General features: G+C 40.5%; 2 protein-coding genes across 3 annotated transcripts; both read left to right on the plus strand.

Annotated features, from left to right (window-relative positions):
* The first annotated feature begins 1,605 nt into the window (after nucleotides 1-1,605).
* On the plus strand, nucleotides 1,606-5,485 carry LOC148098639 (uncharacterized). Of its 2 annotated transcripts, none has more exons than XM_087852845.1 (3): nucleotides 1,606-1,723; nucleotides 3,640-3,684; nucleotides 3,777-5,485. In XM_087852845.1, the coding sequence occupies exons 2-3, from the start codon at nucleotides 3,645-3,647 to the stop codon at nucleotides 4,667-4,669; spliced, it is 933 nt and encodes a 310-aa protein (XP_087708971.1). In that variant the 5' UTR covers nucleotides 1,606-1,723; nucleotides 3,640-3,644; the 3' UTR covers nucleotides 4,670-5,485. The 2 variants fall into 2 exon arrangements, with proteins under 2 accessions (XP_087708971.1, XP_087708969.1); XM_087852843.1 differs by lacking the exon at nucleotides 1,606-1,723 and adding an exon at nucleotides 2,393-2,810.
* A 5,679-nt stretch (nucleotides 5,486-11,164) lies between these two features.
* tomm70 (translocase of outer mitochondrial membrane 70) lies at nucleotides 11,165-20,822 on the plus strand. Its single transcript, XM_006791934.3, has 12 exons — nucleotides 11,165-11,494; nucleotides 13,018-13,191; nucleotides 13,641-13,767; nucleotides 13,863-13,972; nucleotides 14,068-14,216; nucleotides 14,485-14,692; nucleotides 14,946-15,080; nucleotides 15,170-15,277; nucleotides 16,336-16,452; nucleotides 16,809-16,906; nucleotides 17,001-17,123; nucleotides 19,168-20,822. Exons 1-12 carry the CDS (start codon nucleotides 11,261-11,263, stop codon nucleotides 19,319-19,321), a joined length of 1,737 nt encoding a protein of 578 aa, XP_006791997.1. The 5' UTR covers nucleotides 11,165-11,260; the 3' UTR covers nucleotides 19,322-20,822.
* Nucleotides 20,823-22,397: the final 1,575 nt, after the last annotated feature.

Genomic DNA, 22,397 nt, shown 5'->3' on the forward strand with positions numbered 1-22,397 from the left:
TGAACCAGCAAATAGCCAGAAACAACTGGTCAGTGCAGCACTGCCTCAGGTACCATGTACAGATTTTAACTGGCTTCTGACTTTGTGTGGTGTGGAGTATGCTAGATTTTATATAAATATGGATGAGATCAGCTGGGGATGAACAAAATCTCCTTCAGCAACTATTAAGTAGCCAGAAGGGGCCAGACAGTCAATATATTAATTCAGCATTCCTACAGAACAGACTGTAAAGCATTCCCAACACCAAAAGTCAATACAATTATTTTAGCAGCTGATTTCTGTACTTAAAAAAAGCCAAACAAACATTTATTATAGCTCTATTATGTAGGAAATGTAGGAGACGTGGACATAAATACACAGAGGGTTAACGAGGGAAGTGGGAGCACACGGGGAGCACAGGTGACACTGATAATCATAACGAGACACGGCAGGAGTAACACAACACTGACGGGAGACTGTCAAAGTAAAACAGGAAGCACACAGAGACGCAGACCAGATTGGAAGAGAACACAGTCATAGCGGGCTGGGGAAAACATGGAATAAAACACAAGGAGGAGAAACGAGACATGGGGACTGGCAGATACACAGAGGGGGCACACAGGGGGTAAAGTCACGAGGGGAAATCAAATAAGCAACATCTTAACAGAACAACCTAGGGACCCTAAAACTGACATCAAACAACAACAATACAAGACACACAAAAAACCAGGTAGAAGTCCCGGGACCATGACATGCAGGTGGTTACATATGGTTAAAATGATTCAAATGCAGTAAGTATGCACGTTTCTCATATTAATATAGTCCATAACTTGATTATTGTCTGTAGCCCACATGATTAAACACTTTAGTTACATAAAACATGTGAGTTTAGATTTTATCTACTGTATAGCCTGTATAATAAATTAATATGTAGCCCAATAAGTATAAAATCCAGAAAGCTACACAACATGGGGCGGTTCATTTACAAACACAGGTCTAACTTGAGTTTCACACAGTTTTTATTAGAAAACAATCAAATTGTTAAATGCTTAAAGTACACAACATGTCAGAAATCTGCACCGTCATGAGCAGAAATTTATTTGTTGATTAACCCTCTGAGGTCTAAATCCCACGTTGTGCACATCAACATCACAGATTTGTACAAATAAAGTTTATAACAAAGACATGTTAAATATTACGCTCTGGAAACAGCTCGGTTGTTGTTGTTTGGAACATGTTGTTTTGTTGCCATAGCGATGCCTCCAGGGAAAAATTAGGGAGCAGAGCAAGAATGAGACCATATTAGTGGATATATGTTTGATAACTTTGCCTAACAACCATAAAGAAATGTTTTATATTTTGTGTGTTATTGAGCTTTAATCCTGCATGAAGGCCAAGATGAATCTCTTAGAGTAGAACCTTACAGGAACTATTAGAATAAATAAAAAATAATAACACATTGACTGCTTTAGTCTTTTAGATTCACTTCTGTCTGTTTTTTTGTCTCCATTTAAACGATATCAAACTCTGAGCAAACAACTTGATGTAAAAAGAATCTCTGCACATTCCACAGTCTTTGCTGCTAAAGTGACATCACAGCATTTAAGCATGTTTTGAATGAAAACATCAGCATATGAACACAAAACTGAAGAGACACTGCAACCGTATGAAAGCAAACCACTATTTAGTGACATTTCGACGTTTCCCTGAGGATTAACTGCTCTGTAATTTACCAAGGACTAAAGTAAGCTCAAATTTCAGTTTATAAACTTAAGATCATTTACTTAAATATAAAGCCTGATTTTCCTGCCTGCCAGGACAGTATTTATGTACTTTACATTGTGCAAGACTAGACTATATTTTCCATCATAGAGAGGATGATGTGGATCTATTATTCAAGAAAACAAATGAAGACTTAACTATTTGTCAGCTGATGTAATATTTGACAAATTACACATAAATGAGAAAATGTTCTTAATCATATCTGAGTGACAGAAGCTCTTTTTAACACGATTATTCCTGAGATTATTTTGTTCATTTAGGAAAATGGAGAAGACTTAAGTTTTATTCTCAAACAAACTATTCGAATTTCTGAGAAACTGAGTCTGCATCCACATGTAAGAATAAGAATAACTTTATTTATCATTGTACATGCTCAAAGCAGCAGGAGAGACAGAGGAACAGATGAATAAGATATAAGATATACAATATATACAATAAGAATAGTAGTGTACAGTAATATACAGTAGGATAGTGCAAGACATAGTATCAGATAACTCTAACGAAGTAATATATATAACTATATCCTGGTGAATAAATAACTGAACTATCAGTGCAGGCGATTCTAGAAAGTGACATAGTATTGTGCAATAGAATAAAGGAAGTAGAAGCGTATGATGGGGGATGAAACACATATTCAATAAGGTACTGTTGGGTAATATTGCACGGTCTGGAAGGGAACAGAATAACATTGGTAATCGTCTCAGGAAAATCACCTACAGAGTGAGGAAGAGTTATACAGTCTTATTGCCACCGGCACAAAGGATTTACTGTGGCGGTCAGTTCTGCATTTCGGGGCAATGAGTCTTTTGCTGCGTTTGCTCCGATGGTCCATCATGGGGGCATGCATGGTGTGGGAGGGGTTGTCCATGATAGAAACAAGCTTTTTTAGCATTCTCCTCTCAGACACCTCCTCCAGGTTCTCAAGTCTGACCCCCAGGACAGAACCAGCCTTTCTAATCAGTTCGTTCAGCCTGTTGGCATCATGTACACGGCTGTTTTTGAAAGCGCAGCTTCGTCCACACCTAAACAGCAGATTGAGTCACTGAAAGGTGAGATTTTTAAAAACTCCTGCCGGGGTGGAGATTTTTGAAAACAACGTTTTTCTGTTTAGGTGTGGACGAGCAAAACGGACATTTACTCAGGCAATGTCAAAAGCGTGCGCCGCTGTTGACGCCACGCTGTGGCCACGTTAGTGTTTACATGAGATCAATTTCTACAATGGCGGATGTGGACAACATACTGTGTCTGTTAATCTTAGTTTCTGCAGTTTTTACACGCTGACATATACACACACAGTTACTGTGCCACACAGAGGCATCAGAGTGCGCATCAAACGTGGCTTCTACATTCAACACAGACGCTCTCACAACCCAAATCCTGACGTCGGTTTGGAATAAATGTAATTTAAAAAATGACATTTATGTTTGCTGTATGCATTTTGTCCATTCCAAAGTTGTGAGTCTGTTCCAGCCAAAATGCTGTCTTTAGTTTTTAACATTTGAAACGATGAAGGCACGTGAAAGTAACACAAAATTAGCTGCTTTTCCAGAAAAAGACTTTTCAGAAGTACGTAAGGTTTTGTGAGGTTTTCCCACCCAGGCTTCTAGACTTCTGATTGGCCAACATTTCTACACGGATAAGATTTGGCGTGTTCTTGACAGCGTTTCACTTTGTTTTTAGCGTTTACACGTGGAAGGAGATATTTTCTCAAAACTGCACATGTGGACTGGATTTTTTTTAAACGAAAAAGGAAAACGTGCGTTTTCAAACATAGCCGTGTACGTTCGGACGCAGCCTAAAGTCATCACAAAAAAAGCAAATTCTCTGAACACTCTGAGTTGAGGTTTACTGATCATTGTTGTTTTGTGCTCCTTGTAGTCAAAATGAGTGGAAGAGGAGATGGATCACAAAATAACCGTAACGGTAAGCACATGTGCTCAGTCTTGAAATTGATGAAAAACAGATTTTCAGCAGATAGTTATGAATGCTAATTAAAAGATTAAATGATCTTGCAGGCCGACAGGTTAACCCACAAAGGTTTGCAAGTGGAGATCAGGAACCTGCTAATGAACCAGTTAATAGACCAGTTAATGGACCAGCTTTCGAACCCATCGGTGGACTCCGGGGCTTCCTGTTTGATCTTTATTTTCTTCTCAATGATACTTTTTGGAGGCTGGATGAGCTAATAGATGTATTAGTGGAACAACATGATGATTACCTTCACAATGCCAATGACAATAATGTCAACATTCACAATATGAATGTGAGGGACAATAATGCCAATGCTGACAACAATGAACAGCATGAGGATCATAATGCTGTTATTGTTGGTGGCATTGAAAATGAGGATTCTGATGAGGCATTTGAAGACTGTGTGGATGTTCACCAGTACATCCCAGAAGAGGACCCTCAGCCAGGTGTATCCAGGAGGAGGTCTAGAGAGATGGATGAAGAAGACGTGGAACCAAACAAAAGAATCAGATGGAGCGAGGAGTTTTCTGATGACGACTCTGACTTCTTCTCTGCTTGTGACACTGATAGCGAGGGCTGTCCTCATGTTGGTAATATTGCCAATGAGGACATCAATCAGCAGGTAACAGAAGAAGAACCGCACCCTGGTGGATCCATGAAAAGGTCCAGAGAGGAAGATGCAGACGAAGAAGAGCGTAATAGCAAAAAATCCAGGCTTGCAAACTCTGATTCGGGGACCAGCTCAGCTGTGTACGATCACTCTGAGAGCAGCAGTGATGGACTTTTTGAAGATGCACACGAAGAGCTTGACAACCATGAAGCTGGAGGCTCGAGGAAGCGTTCCCGAGAGGACTTTGAGGAAGAAGAGGAATACTTGCCTGTTTGCAAATTTCGGAGGTGTTCAAATGAGTCCACCAGCAGCAGTGATGAAGACTAACACTATTTCGACGGGTTTCTTCAGTATCCTTTTAGTAGGCTGATGGCCTACTCAGGTGACCCTGAATCCTCCATGCTGCAATAAGCTGGGCATACACTGTGCAAGTCGCGTTATTCAGCTCCTGCTCAAACTGATTGACTTAGAGGGGTGAGAAGTTTGTGCCTCCATCGCTTGTGTCCAGATCACACGCCGCACCGCCGTTCTACTCCGTCTTTTCACTCTCGTTTCTGCGTTTGCGCGTGGGCAGTGTGAGACGCTGCGGTGACACCCTCAGGACGGCCGACAGGATTTTAAACAGGTTTGATTTTCTTACGAGCAAACGATTGATGATCGGGAGCTGGTTGTGAGGCGTTAATCGCTTCTCGTTACCCCATGTAGACGATGCACGACACACGATTAAGGCCAAACTCGGGACGCACGACTGAAAAATCGGCTCAAAATGGGCCAAAAAGCGCACAGTGTATGCCCAGCATTAGGCTGCCGGGGGATTCCCATGATGCACTGGGTGTTTCTTCTTCACCCACTATGTTTAGTAGACCTCTCTGTACTGAATCATACTTGTTATTAACCTCTGGCTCTCTTCCACAGCATGTCTTTATCCTGTTTTCCTTGCCCCTCCCCAACCGGTCGCAGCAGATGGCCGCCCCTCCCTGAGCCTGGTTCTGCTGGAGGTTTCTTCCTGTTAAAAGGGAGTTTTTCCTTCCCACTGTCGCCAAAGTGCTTGTTCATAGGGGGTCATATGATCGTTGGGGCTTTCTCTCCCCTCTCTCTTTTCTGATGATAGAGATGATAATAAAATGATAACAATAAACACAATTGGCTACATTTTACATGTGTCAGATCAATGTCTTCATTTAAGTCTGTCTTTGTGTATAATATGCATACTTTACAGACATTGTTTGACTTTTTATCATTCAAGACCTGATGGAGACGTTGGAGCTGTGCATGTTTAATGCTACGTTTCAATCAAGAAAGGAACTTGTAGCATAAATGTCTACTCATCTGTGATTGTATTAATCATTTCAGCTTCATAAATCAAATTGACTCAATCACCAAAACCATAGTAAACAAGTCAACATGTGTCAGACATCTGTTAATGTGATGTGTTTTTGTCATGCCAACCGAACCATCATAACACAGCACATAAGCACACTCTCGTGCATAAACACAGAGTGCAGATAGATCGCTTCAAACGACCACAGAGCGGATGTCTGAGGCTCGGGGCGCACACAGTAGTGCGTCCTTGACACAGCTGGGTCAGATAACTCTAGTGAGAACGCGTTTGTGTACCATCAAAGACTAACACATGTACATTATCTCGTCAGCAGAGGCTTCTATAATCTTACATTTCATGGCATTTGCATTCTACAAGCTTATTTATTGAGAAGTCTCAATAAAGGCATGTTTGTGCAGGTGCTGCTTTGTTGCACAGACACTAACTCACAACAAAATTCCCCCTTTTCACTCTTCACCGTGCACCTATGTTGCCATCTTTTTTCAAGTTCAATCAGAGGCACAAAATAAGCATTCTGCTTCTCTTATCCTAAAGCGTCTTTAATCTTCCTTCCAATGCCATCCAGTATTACTTGATTCCACAAATTTAAACAACTCTAATACCAAGTACGCCTGTAAAGATTCCCTAAAATGTTGGAAGTGTTTAGACATAAAATTCACAGAGGTTAAGGTAAGCTGAGAGAGAACAAGGGGTTTGGGGAAAACAACAATACTGAGGCCAGAAATGCAAAAGCATGTTTTTTTCTGGATTCTTGTTCAGTGGAGTAACCTCGTGGTATTTTCTAAAGACACAGAGGGTATCGGTTTTCACAGGGTCTTCAAAACCCACAACAAACACACCTGACAAGCGGAGGATCGTTTTCTTCAGCTGGATGTTCGACCTGCCTTTCTGCCATTTCCACCCTTAAACGTAACTCCTCAGGTCATGACAAATAAGCAATCACATTCAAATGTCCTGGGAATATTACAAAACATGCATCTCGTTGCCTCCTCTCTGTGTTGACCCATCTTGTGTTCATTCGCATTTGTGCTCTTCAGAAGAAGAAAACAAACAAAGTTTTTAGAGCCAGCCTCTAGAGGTGGGAATCACCATACATCCCACGATACGATATTATCACAATACTTAACGCACGATACGATATTATTGCAATTTTTTAAAAATATTTTGCGATATTCAGATTCTGTACATAAAGGTAAACTTTATCAATATTCATTTTATCTAATATCAAAGTCTCACACTCAGTCTTTCTCTCATTTCAGTTTTATTGTTGACAAACTGAACGGTTTGTATTACAGTCTAGTCCAACTTAACTGAACGCAACCATCTGGTACAATTATAGCTATTCTGAACTATGCAGTTTATGAAAACTATGCAGCCCCTTCAGCAACTGAAGAATTTGAAAGTAAATGAAAACAAAATATAATTTTACATTAAATAAAAAAGTTTTAAACTTAATTAAAATAAAACATGTCTTAAATTAAAATAAGTAAACTGTCACATTTGGACAGTGAAGGAATGTCAGGATTCTTGCTCAGAAAAAGGATCAACATGCTCTGAAGTCAGAGCACAAAAACCTTTTTTTGTAACAAAATATCGATTTCTGCTGTCCCTGTATCCATACATTATTAGCAAACAAAATATTACGATGCTACACAGTATCGATTTTTCCCCCACCCCTACCAGCCTCCACATACCTCTATTAATGATCCTTCTCATATTTTTGGACCTCAACTGGATCTTTGAAAACCTCCCAGTGAAGTCACTGGGATCCAACTTATCCACTAACAGACAGCCAATACGGTCCAGAACGATCCCATCCTGGCCTTCACTCTGGTTCACCCCCTGGTCCTGATTTTGGTTCAGACAGTGGCCACTGCAATGATCTGAAGCACTGCTTTCAGCCCCAAGGCTGGTGGTGCTTTTGACATCTTCTAGAGACATGTCTCGCTGTTTGCTCATTAGCCAGTCTCCACAGGAGCTCACCGACACCTCGTAGGATATTGTCAAAATGTGGCCCTCCTCAGAGAAGGAAAGACAACCTTACATTGTTCCACAGAAGCCTCAAAAGAAAAGAATCCTTGTTAAAAAAACTACTTAGATTTTTGTTTTGTAATGTAAAAGTATGAACACCACACTGTACACTGAATACAAGGTTGCGCGCAAAAGAACTGCATTCCATACATGCGTGTAATTATTTTTAGTAAGTGCTGGGGAAGTATCAAAGGCTTGATTGTCAGACTAATAATTCATTTTTGTTGACCTAAAGTAAAACATCAAAGTGATTAAATTGATTAAAACAGCCTATATAAGTGAAAAGATGTGTCACGAGTTTAAAATTGATCAGGTTTAAAAGTTGTACCAATGCACCACTGCAATGACCATATTTTGTCTGCCACACCCCCACGACCCCCACGACCCCCACCTCCTTATTGTGATATTTTGCCTCAGGCTTTCTGCAGGTCTTTGGAAATATGTTTTTAACTCATTTTCAGTGCGCTCCTTGTCTCTGACCATGTCTTTTAATTGTTAAGCCACTTCACACAAAACTACCATTCAAACATAAGGCACCTAACTCAAGGCATGAACTGGTGTTATGTCTACACATAAGACAACTTGCTAAAAAGAACTTTACATAGTATCTTTAGGCACTTTTCTTCTTAGCAGCCTGTCACAAAACAATAAAACAAAACATAATTTGACCCCATTTCTTTAGTTGAATCGATGAAAATTACCGATATGAAGGCAGATGTGAAGGAACTATCATCTTAAAAAGAAGTGGCAGTATATAAAAATGTATTTATAGCAGATGAACAGTATCTGAAAGTCATGTCTTTAAGCAATAGAAAACAAGCCAGATCTGAGGTCCAGATCCAGACAGGACCTGAGAGATGCATCTTGCAGTTGAGCCACTGTTTGCTGTGTCTCATCAGAAATGATCTGAGTGGAAGGGAAACGGAGAAAAGGCCACGGTATGTCAAACTGCACATAAACTTGACTAAAAATCAACAAAAGATGTTAACTACTTCTGTAAGGAAGAGATCAGGAGAGCGGTACAACAGTAACTGTAAAACGTAGTGGAGTCTTTGTTTTTTAGCATGACAATTATTTCAAACACACTTCTAATGCAGAAAAACACACAAAGCAACTCTATCAGTCATGCATTCATCTCTACAGAGTCTGGACCTCAACATTACTGAAGCAGTGTGGGATCTTGGCAGAGAGCAGAATAAAAGGCAGCAACATCCAAAAAAGAGCTTTGGATGTCCTTCAAGAAGCACCAAGAACTGTTCCTGAAGACTACTTGGAGATATAACACAGTCGTAGTTTAACAGCTGATTATCTTCCATCTGCCATTAAGCCCAAACACCAGCTCTACAGTGGTGCCCTCTAGAGCTCAAACGCTCTGCGTACAAATAGTGTTTCTTTCTGATTTGTCAGATTTGTTAGTTTGCACGTAAACAAGATTGTTTTAGACACAATTAGCTTTGCCTGCAGCTCAGAAAAGAAAAAAACAAGAACTGAAGGCTTGATTTTAAAAGCAAAATGAAACATTAAAACACTGATTACAAAAAATGCATCATGGCATTATATCACACTGAAGTGTACATGTAAACACACACTCACACCACAGATGGCTGAGCAGTTACTTTCTGGCAGATTTACTTAAACAATGGAAGGATGGCCATGCTCAATGGAAACTTACAGCAATATTATACCGGATTAGTCTCTGCCATTCATGGTAAAAGTTGTCTGATCCACTCGTCATGAGCTCCTTAATTCTGATCTCTGTGACCTGTGAGCCGGATTAAAGAGACTGTCGACAAATACACGGTAAAGCTTAAAAGAGCTCAGCCATTTACACTGAAGTGGCAAAAAACAGTCTCAAGTATTTTATTTTTTATTATTAGTCTTTTATTTATCCAGGTAAAAAATCTCATTGAGATTAAAAATCTCATTTCCAAGAGAGACCTGGCATCATGGCAACAAAAGTCACATACCACATAGGTATGTAACATTTACAAAGTATCATAAAAGGGCTTAAAGAAGGCTTCCCTACAAAACTCAAGAAACTCTTGATAATAGAGGACCAAAAAGTTTTAAATGATACTCTCACATGGATAGTGACTGATAGCAAAGTCTTTGTTTGAATAGTCAATGTTCTTTACAACTAAATGCACAGAAACAAATGCTAATTCAAATTTTAAATAATAAAGTTTCTCTCAAAATGAATCTTTGATGATGCTAAAAGGTAATAAATGCAGTTTTTTGCTCCACTACAGTGGTGCTGATGTATAAATCAGTCATGCTACAAAGGCAATTGAAAGCCCCAGTAGGGCAGTGCATTATAATTATATAATATATAATATATAATTATAATGCACCTCCATATATTCAACAGCAAGTACAAGAAAATTAAAATCTTAAAAAAAAGTTTCAGATTCCCAAGTTTTCAGATTTAAACAATTACAGAATGACTTCCTTAAATAAGCTTTGAATCTGTAATAACAATCCCTACCAGTACAAATGTGTGTACTGATGTGCTTATTTAAAAAAGAAATCAAACTAGACTGGTGGAGGGGAAACATGTTCCAAAAACACCCGTCTGGATTTCAGGAATTGTATACCGGGAACAAATTTAAAGGGATTGAAGGAACTTCAGAGAAGCACAGTACTCTGACACACATGTCAAACTGTCTGTGTGTGTGTGTGTGTGTGTTACTTGTAGTCCATACACAGAACAATAGAGTTAACAGGGTCGCTCCTACTGCTGCTGTTGAACTGCTGATCTGCTGTGCACACTTCACCACAGTACACAACAGAAGGGCACAAAACCCTATTAAATATCAATCAGATTTCAAAACATTTAAAACAGTCAGCAGCGTACTGCTGCCTGCTGTGATACATCCTCTAACACTGGCTTCCTCTCACAAAACATCCAAGCTGACTGCTTCTGGACATCTCAGCAATGAGATAATAACAACGGGACAACACATTAATCCACAGCCCACAAGCCACAACTCTACATGTCTTCTCAATGAGGAAAAATACCTCATCAGTGAGGGGTCCAAAAGGCCCAGACAGGGTATCGGACGCCCCAGAACTGAGAGACGTGCGTGTTTTCTCTTCCAGACGTGACACACTTTTTTAAAAAATGCTCCCAGACTGTAATCACTGGCAAGTAACACTGCTGCTCTTTACATTAGCTCCCTCACTGATAGCTAAAGCGTAGCCATCACTGTTGATTGTTTATGAAGTCTTAATAATATAGCAGGCGTCGCTGTAATATCAGTCAACAAAGTGCTTGGTCCACGTGGTCAGTGGTTCATAACAAACCTCTCTGTTCTCGCCTACAAACTGCACTGGAAAGGCGGTAGCTGGTGGTCTGGAGATGTTTGGACTACAAATTGTCACCATAAGACTGCAACTACACTCAGCCCCGTGGGTTCCCCTTCTGTATCCCATGATTCCTTGGTGTCTGTGACCTCGCGGAGCACGGGAAGAAGAAGCCGAGCTCGGTCACGCTGTATGCAGGAGGTGGTGCTGCTGGCTGGTTAACTATTGCTCACTTGTACATCATGGCTGCTTCGAAGCCAGTCGAGCCGCAGTCTGGGACTGGACTACCCCGGTGGCAGCTGGCCCTGTTAGTGGGGGCTCCCATAGTACTCGGAGTCGGGGCGGTCTACCTATGGAACCGCAGCAGGACGAAGGAAAAGAAGGGGACCGGGGAGCGGAAAACACCTGAAGGCAGCGCCAGCCCCGTGCAGGGCCAGGAAGGCGAATCTCGATCCGGCCGAGAGCAGGAGAACATGGTGACGCTTCTGCCGCATTTCACTCTTATCACATTAGCATATTGGGTGTCCGTGCAGTGGGTACACTCTTCTGACTAACCGTGTCATTGCCATAAAAACACAGTCAAGGACATCGGACGTTACCGCCTCTAAGCAGCTGCTCTACCTCCGCAGTGCAAGGCCGGCAGCAGCCGGTCCACTGGAGCCAGATTAGCTTATGCTAATCGCTAGAAAGCTAGCACTCAAGCTAACAGTAGCTAGGTCAGCATGCCTGGCTGCAAATGTTTGCGTCAAAAGACTTGAAAAACGTCCATATCTGACGCCAAAATTCCCGATGCTGAGCGGTAAAATAGACATCAACCGCATGATAATAATATTTACCCGAAATGAGGTTTGAGTTTTGTAACTGTAACGTTTAGCTGGCTAAGGCTGCTTTCCCAGAAAGTGACGTTGGGCGGGGATGGTTCGAGTCTGTTTTAGGGAGAGACAGTGTAGCAGCCAAAGGTGACTGTCACCTCATTTACTCTCCGCTGTCATGCATAATGTCCTCAGTGATGGGCTGTATTTGCCAAACAGTGTAATGAACTTTAATGTGATGCAGCAGGCAAAACAGGTAAAGCCAGTGCGTTTTAAATAGATGTTAAACATTTTCAGTTTACTTTCTGTTACATCTTACTAAAGTTTTCACATTATCTTAAAACGGTGTGACACACATGGGTAGGACAATTCTAACTGAAATGGATGAAAGACCAACGTTTTATTAGGTAGATACAGAAGTTTCTGTTCTTAGTTCAGGAAAATCACCAGGATCTTAATAAAACACATGTTAAACTCTTTTTTTGTAAAGTAGAATTTATTCACTTGAGCGAGAAATTCATTTTTCATTATGAAATAGACGTAAATAACCAAAAAATGCACATATTTCTGTTAAGTATGCCTGTAAGCCATTCCTGGTTATGTGTATAATTAACCCTGATGTCCTTTTTGTGGTCATGCTAAATATTAACTTTCGTACAAACTTTACAAACTCTGTTTTTGCCTTACATACTTTGCTGCCACATATTTCCCAGTATAATATTAAGAAATGTGCCATGTCTTGAGTGGCTCAAGACATGGCACAGGACCTACTGTGCCTTTCCAAAGGCCTCTAAAACGATCACACTAATTGCTCTCTACACAGTGTAAAAGTGTAGATAAGAGTTCTGTATTTATTCTAGCTAAAGGAAGCATCCAGAGTGAAATTACCAAGACTCTGCATGCTACTGAGGTTTTGGGTGAAATTAATTGCATGTACTTAAAGTTTTTGGTTGTACACAACTCTACTCTATGCACTGCATTTGTGCATGCAGTGCATAATCAGGCATTCAGTGTGCCCTTGGTGTCAATAATTACTGCAGCAGCTCACCAATTTGTTTGGCAAACCTCAGACTGTCGGTCAGTTGTTGCATAGTTGTCATAAATTTTTTTGTTTCCTTGGTCACGTTTCCAGTTTATTGGACAAATCAATAATTATTGTCTTTCTCTCTCTTTGTTTTTTCATTTAGAGTCCTTTGGATCGGGCCCAAGCATCTAAGAACAAAGGCAACAAGTACTTCAAAGCTGGAAAGTATGAAAACGCCATACAGTGCTACACAGAGGCCATTGCTCTGTGCCCCACAGAGCAGAAGTCGGATTTGTCAACGTTTTACCAGAACAGAGCTGCAGCCTACGAACAGCAGGTTGGCACGACATCTTGTACACTATGCAGAAGTTGTTGTAGAGTTTAAAAATAATTAAAGGCACATTTCCAGAAGCATAATGTGCACACTGAGCTCCAGCTACCTCAGTTTAAGTGTTATTACTGTTCTCAGTTAGATATTGTCCCCAGAGATGTTCATGAGGTTAAGCTGGTTGGGTAAGGCACTCTTTTGGACTTATGTTACAAAGTCCTGCTGTTCTCACACCCTGATGGCATGCTAAATGAAACAAACTGTGGTGTCTGTCGGCTCCTGCAGAAGCAAATGGTTCGTGTTCTTTGGACCAGATTGTGTTTGAATCTTTCCTCTTTTATGTTTGAGGATTTACCACAAAGTATCTCATTTTGTCTCAGTGAGAGGTTAAACTGACCTCTCACTGAGACACAGCAGGGATGTTTCAAATTAAAACTAAACTGAACCTTTGATTTCAGATGAAGTGGACAGAGGTGGTACAGGACTGCAGTAAGGCTGTGGAGCTGAATCCACGCTATGTGAAGGCTCTGTTCAGGAGGGCTAAAGCTCTGGAGAGACTAGAAAACAGGAAGGAGTGTCTAGAGGGTGAGATGTCTTTATAAAAATGTTTGTTCCAAGTTTAACTTTTGAGGTGCGACTCTCATTGACAGTCTGCTACGTTTTTCTCCTGTGATCTCCAGATGTCACAGCGGTGTGTATTCTCGAGGCCTTCCAGAACCAACAGAGCATGCTGCTAGCAGACAAGGTGCTAAAGCAGCTCGGGAAAGAGAAGGCCAAAGAGAAGTACAAGGTGTTTGTTCACTTTCAGACACGTTCAGTTTTCTTTGCCTTTATCTTCACATTTAACTTTTTTTTTTCTTTTTCCCCCAAAACATTTTAATGCAGAACCGTGAGCCAATGATGCCTTCGCCTCAGTTCATCAAGTCGTACTTTAGCTCCTTCACTGATGACATAATCTCCCAGCCCCTGCAGAAGGGGGAGAAGAAAGACGAAGACAAGGATAAGGAGGGCGAGGCAGCGGAGGTCTCAGAGAGGTTGGCATATCTTAATCCAAACCTTTTTCATAACCTACGGTTTCTGTTACAGAACAATGTAAAGAATCTGTAGCCCTGTGTTTATTTATGGCACCATTTTTGAGAAGAATAATTCAAATCGAACCTGCATGTTGTCGCACGTCTTTAGACTAACGAAAGCAGACAGGCTTAATTAGACTAAAGTTGTCATGTATGCTAATTTAAAAACTGGTGGCGTGTGCTCATTAGGAGACATTTCTGTAGGTAATAGTTTCCCCTATATGCTCAGCTCTGGGTACCTGAAGGCAAAACAGTACATGGAGGAGGAAAATTATGACAAAATCATCAGCGAATGCACCAAGGAGATCGAGTCAGGAGGAAGATACACCGCTGAGGCGCTGCTGCTGCGCGCCACCTTCTACCTTCTGATTGGAAACTCTACTGCTGCTCAGCCTGACTTGGATCGGGTCATCAACATGCAGGACGCCAACGTGAAGGTACAGACGATTTATTATTTGGGGTATTTTGGTTGTTTATGTGGATAGACTAAAAAGTCAAATAACGGTCTCGGGTCATTTTATTTACTTCTTGCAGAATTTTGCCTGACAAGCTCGGTTTTAGCCAGAAGATGAATGGGCTTACCAAGTTGTGACTTTGGGAGCATGCTTGTTTTTTAGGATCACATAATTTGTAACCATTTCTTTACAGGAGTCTTAAAAAGCATTTTGTGCTCTTATCTGAACTTTACAGCTGAGGGCCAATGCGCTGATCAAGCGTGGCAGCATGTACATGCAGCAGCAGCAGCCAATGCTCTCTACACAGGATTTCAACATGGCCGCAGAGATCGACACGCGGAACCCTGATGTGTATCATCACAGGGGGCAGGTACGAGTGAGGGTAGACTAGTAACCTGCTTTTGATTTGGTGTATGATAACACCTGCTAACATCCAGTTATGCGTGTATTCTCTCTCAGCTCAAGATCCTGCTGGACCAGGTGGATGAGGCAGTGGTAGACTTTGATCAGTGCATCCTGCTCAGGCCTGACTCTGCTCTGGCGCAGGCACAGAAGTGCTTTGCCCTTGTAAGTAACCAGCTGAAGGCAAAGTTAAAAGCAGTGCGGCTCTTCATATGTAACAATGCACAGGTTCAACCACTATCTGAAACTATCTGAAAATATTCAAAAAGCACAGAAGGTGAGATTGTTGGAAAGATCAGTCCACATCAGCACTGATTCAGAACCTGCACACATGTGTAGGCAGAACTCCACAGGTCACCCTGCAGTCCCAAAGTGATGGTGACAAAATAAAAGGGAAAACAAGACAGTGCAGGGTTCTTTAAGCCTTTAGACGGTGTGTCTGAGTAATCTACATATTTTATCTTTAACAGTAGTATGTATATAATATTATAAAGCAGCGGCCCCCAACCACCGGTCCGTGGCCTGGTCGTTTGGTACCGGACCGTGAGAGTTGAGGCTCGGGTGTGAAAGTCATGGTTTTCAGGGGTTTTATCGTTAACCCGGTTTCCCTGGGTCTTTTCTCGTGTTGTAGTTGTGCGTCTTATTTTGAAAGAAATATTTACATATTACTATGGCGACCAGAGTGCATTAAGGGGCAGAGAGGAGGATGTTACACTCAGTGTTGTTGGCGCGTTTTAGGAGGACGCTGCTAATAAAGTTACATAATTACACAGTGAAGTCACGTTTATTCTTATCGTGTCATCTTATTTTGTTGTATTTATCCGCGACAGCTTAAAGGCCGGTCCGTGAAAATATTGTCTGGCATTAAACCGGTCCATGGTGCAAAAGGTTGGAGCGCTGATATAAAGTCACAATAGAAGAGAGAATTTTAGGGTAACTTTTCCAAAATAGCAGGAATGGCTAACAGTATGAGGAGACCTGGAAGATATGCCAGAAGTCTTTGGATACAAGTCATGTTTGAGCCTGAAAAACCTGCTCTCTGGTCCTCAAGCATATCCCACGTTTCACTGATCACTTTCAGTTTCCTCTTAATGGTCTGAGCGTCCCAGTTCCTGCTGTCTGTAACTGCCTGATTTTGCCTTAGATGTTTATTTCTATTCATTATATGATCATATGGTGATTTTTGTTTGTGCCATTTAACATTTGACTCTTCTGTCCTTCAGTACAGACAAGCATATACTGGAAGTAATATTTCACAAATACAGACAGCCATGGATGGCTTTGAAGATGTTATCCGGAGGTTTCCAAAATGTGCCGAGGGCTACGCTCTCTACGCTCAGGTATGCTCGGCTGGAGATGGATGTAAACAATGTGACAGACTGTAGTGTTACATTAACACATGAAATAGAAACACCGTGTTTCTGTTCTGTTTTAATACTTATTTGCAGTCTTCTCTTTTTCTGTGATACCTTATTGTAACAAAACTGCTTATCTTGATTTGGCCAACTCATGATATGTATTCAAAATAGCCATAAATCCTTACCATTTCCCAGATTTTCTTGGAAATGTGGTTAATATGTGCACTGATGTATTTTTAGTAATTTTTGTGAAGGCATTATAATCCTGTTAGGATGGGAAAGTGTCGCTTTCATGCCTGGCGGGCACGTTTTCACCAGTCCTCCTGTGTACTTCTCAGGCTTTGACTGATCAGCAGCAATTTGGAAAAGCCGATGAAATGTACGACAAGTGTATTGAACTGGAACCAGACAATGCTACAACATATGTCCACAAGGGGTAAGGGTTTCTCCCCTGTTGTGTGGCTATATTGATCCACATAATATCTCTGATGTGTTTGTGTAAATGTGACATGTTGTTTGTTTGTCTGCAGTTTGTTGCAGCTTCAGTGGAAACAGGATCTCGACTTGGGTCTCGACCTCATCAGTAAGGCAATTGAGATCGACAACAAATGTGATTTTGCCTATGAAACCATGGGAACCATCGAAGTTCAAAGGTGAGTCACACAGTATGTGAGTGTTTGTTCCCAGGGATGATTTCTCTGCTGCTTTGTAATGTTTTCACTTGTACAAAGATAAAAATGGTAGCATGCTGGTATTTCTGTCGAGATGTTTTAAGGAGTCCCATAGTGAGCATTTTTCTTCTTTATAAAACGCTAAATGAGAGAAAGCAGTCAGCTGCTGCGCTTTATGCTTTTGTGTTGCCCCTAAAGGAATATATTTGTACCATTTTGAACAGACTGGTTGAAGTGTTACAAACATCATGTTTGCGGTTTAACCCTTTAAAACCGGTCAGAGCAGCACGCTCCGTTTTGCGTATCTATTTTTAAATCCCGGTAGCTCTGCAACCACGTGAGCTAGCGCACTAATTTTTTTTGCATATGAAACCGGAGGAGTTGTACTTACATCTTATGCCATCAGCTTGTCCTCGGTAACAGTTTCCTTCCACATATAACTTTGCAAAAACTGCATAAAAAGCACTTGCAGCAACAAAAACATAATATTCCAGAAACACGCTTTGCCGATCCGATCAGCTGTTCATAACACTTCCTACGTCCATCAGTGCGAACTATCGCATGTCCGCCATGACCTGCCCGAAACCGGAAGTGACATCATTTTCACGGAAATGGAGTTTTTTACCATCAGGGCCTCATGAGCCTATACTGGTGTTTTTAAAAGTTATGTTTGACTTTATGACTTTCTGTGTGGTTTCTGGGATGCTTAGGACTCATATTGCACTGCTGGAAATAGTTTATTTTGATGCATATGCTGCTTTTTTGCAAATTTGCATTATAATATTTATTTTCGTTTTTCCTGCAGTGTATAAAAATTGGTGTATTTCAAAAATAAAACTATGAAGACACTCAAAATAAATTTCCTGTGGTGGGAAACTATTTTGTGCAACTTTTTTGTATTTACAGTTTTGAGGGATAAGCCTCTTAAATTTCTCTAACTAGAAATATATGTAAAAAAAAACAAAAATGATTTTCAATTTTTTTGTAGTTTATTGCACTTTTTTGCAATTTATGTAATTACTATGCACTTAATGCAGACATATTATTAAAATTTGGGCTATAATGGTTGTATTGATGTATAGCAACTTGAAATGCTCCCAAAAATGGCTCCACAGCATGTAAAAATATAATATAAGCTCTGGCGGACTTGGTTCTATGGTAGGTCTTAAAGAGTTAAGGATCTGATTCTTCAGGTGTGACAGGTTCCTGGGTCTGGATGAGCCCTTGTTAATGTTAGGAAAAGGAGGAATAGGAAATATCGTAATCTTGTAACCAGTCTGTCTCAATCTAGACTTGCCCGTGGTGAGGGGCTGTGGGCTGGGGTGGGCATCTTAGTGTTCCCTCAACTTGCTGCCTGTAAATTGGGGCTTTTCCCGATTGACAAGAGGTTTTTTCCTGCACCTTTGGGTCAGGGAACGGGTGCTGACTGTCATCTGCACTCGCCTAAACAACAGTTCAGCGTATCTGGAGCGCCTCCAATGCTGAAGCTGCTGTACTGAGCTGTGGTCGCAAGGTGTTTGGCGCCTGTTGTGGGCTGTGTGGCCCGTTGCTCGGAGCCATTCGATCTTTATACAGCCGTTGCAAGAGCTTGGTATGCTTAGCCGACAATAAGTCGAACTCATTCTTGGTGGGTGTTACTCTACCACGACTGCCCTTTGTCACTGATTCTGTTCATGATCTCATGGACAGAATTTCTAGGTGTAGCCAAGTGAAGGAAGGCTTCTGCTTGGGCGGTCTCAGAATCTCATCTCTGCTTTTCTTAGATGATGTGGTTCTGTTGGCTTTAGCAGGTGGTGGCCTCCACCTCGCACTGCAGCAGTTCACAGCCAAGTGTGAAGCTGCAGCTCCACACTCGGCTTAGTTATCTTACTCCCAAAAGAGTCCCATAATGGGACTCTTTTGGGAGTAAGATGATGCACATATGGAAACACACAGTCCCTGGGAAAAAAATCCTGTGGTGGTAAAAATGATCAAATCTACACATTTTTCAGGTGCTTGGTATAACTGGAGTGTTTTCTTTTCACAGGGGCAATCTTGACAAGGCGATCGAGATGTTCAACAAAGCAATTAACCTAGCGAAGTCAGAGATGGAGATGGCCCACTTATACTCGTTATGTGATGCCGCCTACGCCCAGACAGAAGTGGCGAGGAAGTACGGGCTGAAACCTCCGACTCTGTAACCGTTTTGCCAACGGATCGCCAATCTCAGTCTTCAATGCTGAATCTAACTGTGTTAAAAGTGCAACTGTCTGACTTTGATTTGTTAAAAAATAAATACTGGATGATATGGGGGGAATTTGAAAAAAAGGAAGAACCCTGAATATATACTGTGTTTACGTCACATTGAAGGGGATTGTTTTCATGGAAACCAGATTTGTACTCGAGTCAAACTGAGGCTATGATCCTGGTCTCTGGTAGACTCGGTGGTTTATCAGGATGTGGGGTGGGGGGTGTGGAATTTAACCAACGCCGCCCTTTATGCTGACACTTAATTCCACAGTGGCGTCATTGTCAAACCTTTGATTTTTATGGCTCAGAATGAAAATAAAGGTCATTTATGGAGGGAAAGTACATGAGTGAGACGTATACGTGTCAGAAGATGTAGAGAGAATTGAAATGTTCAGTCTGTTGAACCTGCAGGGGTTCGGAGACCCTTTTAAATCTACAGACAATACTGTGAGCGCTTTATAGTTCCAATGGACAGTTCACTTGTTAATTTATGCTGATCTAAAGTGTTTTTGTCCACCTACTCCCATATTGTAACATACAGTATCAGTTCTGAATGCAAGATTAAAATTATAGTCAAATGTACAATGTCTGTATTGAAATGCTGGAGTTGATCCCAGGATACAAGCCTACAGAGTTTAGGCAAAGTTTTTTTTCTTTTGTTTTAAATGGTGGGATTGCCTGTTTCCTTTTTTATATACTTCGTGCAGCATGTTCACTTTATAAATTAATGTAAATGCAATGCTCGTGCTGTCTTGAACACTAGGAAAACCCTTTTTCAGGCTTTTGGTTTTTTTGCAAAACACTGATTAGACAAACTTAGCCAACTTTGTTTTTAATTTTTCTTTTTTTTAAATGATCTATTTGGCGTTGCCTCTTGTGTCAGAAGGGTATTTAGTGGTTTTTCCCCCAGCTCATGTTAATTGGGAAACCTGATTCTTTTTATAGTTTGTGATTATTTTTTTTCTTCATGCTACATTTCCTTTTACTTTTGACCGAATACTTAACATAGTGGTTTAATTCTAATTTGCTTTTTTCATCTCTCCTTTTCAAACAACCCGAGCCTTATTGTCTCCAGCCTATGCAGCTCTGAGAATCTCGGTACGGTGTGTGGTTTGGTTCTCAAGTAGCATCTGTGCACCACTGATGATTGTACGTCTGGGGCATTTTTAAAAAAAATGCAACGAAAAGCTCCCGTTCTCTGTGACATTCATTAGTCTCACCCCCAGTAAACTATCACTGCGTGTGTGGTGATGCCAAGGAACCAAATCATGCATTTTGAGCTGCAGCTGGTGAGACTGACTCCAACTAAAACCATATTTACTTAACCTTCAGAACATGGATGTGAACTAGATTTTGGCTGTTTGATATCAGATACACTGACATTCTGCATCTACCATACGTGTGGTGACCAAAGTGAAAGAATGAGTCCTAATAAAGTTACAATTCTTGGAATGAGTTTTACATCTGATCATTTCTGTTCACCCGGATTGTGCAGCACATTGTTTTTACATCCTTGTAGTTAGAAACTAAATTTTGTTCTGATTATCTGAAACTTTGATAGAATTTTACAGTTTTTCTGATTTTCTTGCTGAGTAGCACACGTAAGTATTAAAGATGTGTCTATTGAACAGACTATAGAGTCATTTCATAGTGTTTCCTAAAAGGCCTCACACCTGACCTTCCCAGATTTGTTTAATAGGAATTGTGCAAACTTTCCTGTGAGGAATTTTGTGAAGACAGGGCTGTTTTTAGATCTTTTTCTGAGGGGCCATTTTAAAATTGCTAATCTATTAAAACACTTAAGCGTGACCTTTCAGATGCTTTAGGGTAAAGCTCTGGCACCTTAAACATGAATATGGACTCTTCATGGAGACTGCTGCTCCATGAAGAAGTTGAAACCCCTAAAATATTTGGATGTCTGACCACTGACAGCAGCTCCTGGATATCAGGACATCCTACTGATATTACATTGGATTGATAAAAAAAACATCACTGTGATATTTCCCCAGACAAGATATACAATTTAACATTTCATTAAGAGCAACTTTCTGTTATTATTCGAGTCAAAATGTGTGATGGTGTTTGCTCTCATTTTTTCCATTATAAATATTTGAAATATGTATTTAAGTATACCAATAACGATGTGCAGAAATATTTTAGGAACAGCTGTTTGGGAGGTAAGGATATAACAGTGAAGTAGTTTAATACTGACTTATGTTACAAACTCTGTATTAAAGTTTCTATATTTCTGTGTTGTGTAAAGCTGTGACAGCAACTTTTACAGTTTGCCAAGGAGCTGGCTCCAGGTGTTGCAGATGCTGGCAAGAAAAAAAATATATCTGTGAATACATCGCTACTACAATGAAAAGATGGACAGCAGAATAAATAATATTTAACTATTAGTTCATTAGAAAAAAGAAATATTCATGTAGTCTGGTCTATATGTATTTGGGCATGACACAATTTTTGTAATTTTGTCTTGAAAATAGGTTTTATTTGCTTTGTTATTTGTTATAGAATAACAAGAGAACAGGCCTCACGTTGCCATGAAACAGAATCTAAGTCGACTGTACAATTACTACTAATCCTCTGGCAATGGCTTTAATTTACAAACATTTCAAACAAGTCTTGATTGTTCAATTTAAAATCAGCTGTGGTGGTGCACACAAGCAAAACTATTAAAAAAAACATGTTTACATTTATAACAATACTTACAACTATAATCTATATGCAAAGACCACCACACAAAATCTAAAAAACAAACTTAAGTTTCCATTTATGATTATCTGAAGTTAGGAAAATTTACATTCAAATAAATATAACTGTCATTCAGACAATCAGAGCCAAATGTATAACCTATTTGCATGGATTGCATATGTTTATGTTTTAAGTGAGATATAAAGAATTTCTGACTCCTGACTTTAGTGATGTGTCCCACACTTTCTCACACAAACACAAACTTTGACCCACGTTTAGGATCTTGTCACTGTGTGTAAATTGTTTCTTCATCACAGGAAGATTGTCTGA

The sequence above is a fragment of the Neolamprologus brichardi genome, chromosome 15, assembly GCF_056152115.1.
Source record: "Neolamprologus brichardi isolate AB-2024 chromosome 15, ASM5615211v1, whole genome shotgun sequence".
NCBI classification, from domain to species: Eukaryota; Metazoa; Chordata; class Actinopteri; order Cichliformes; family Cichlidae; genus Neolamprologus; species Neolamprologus brichardi.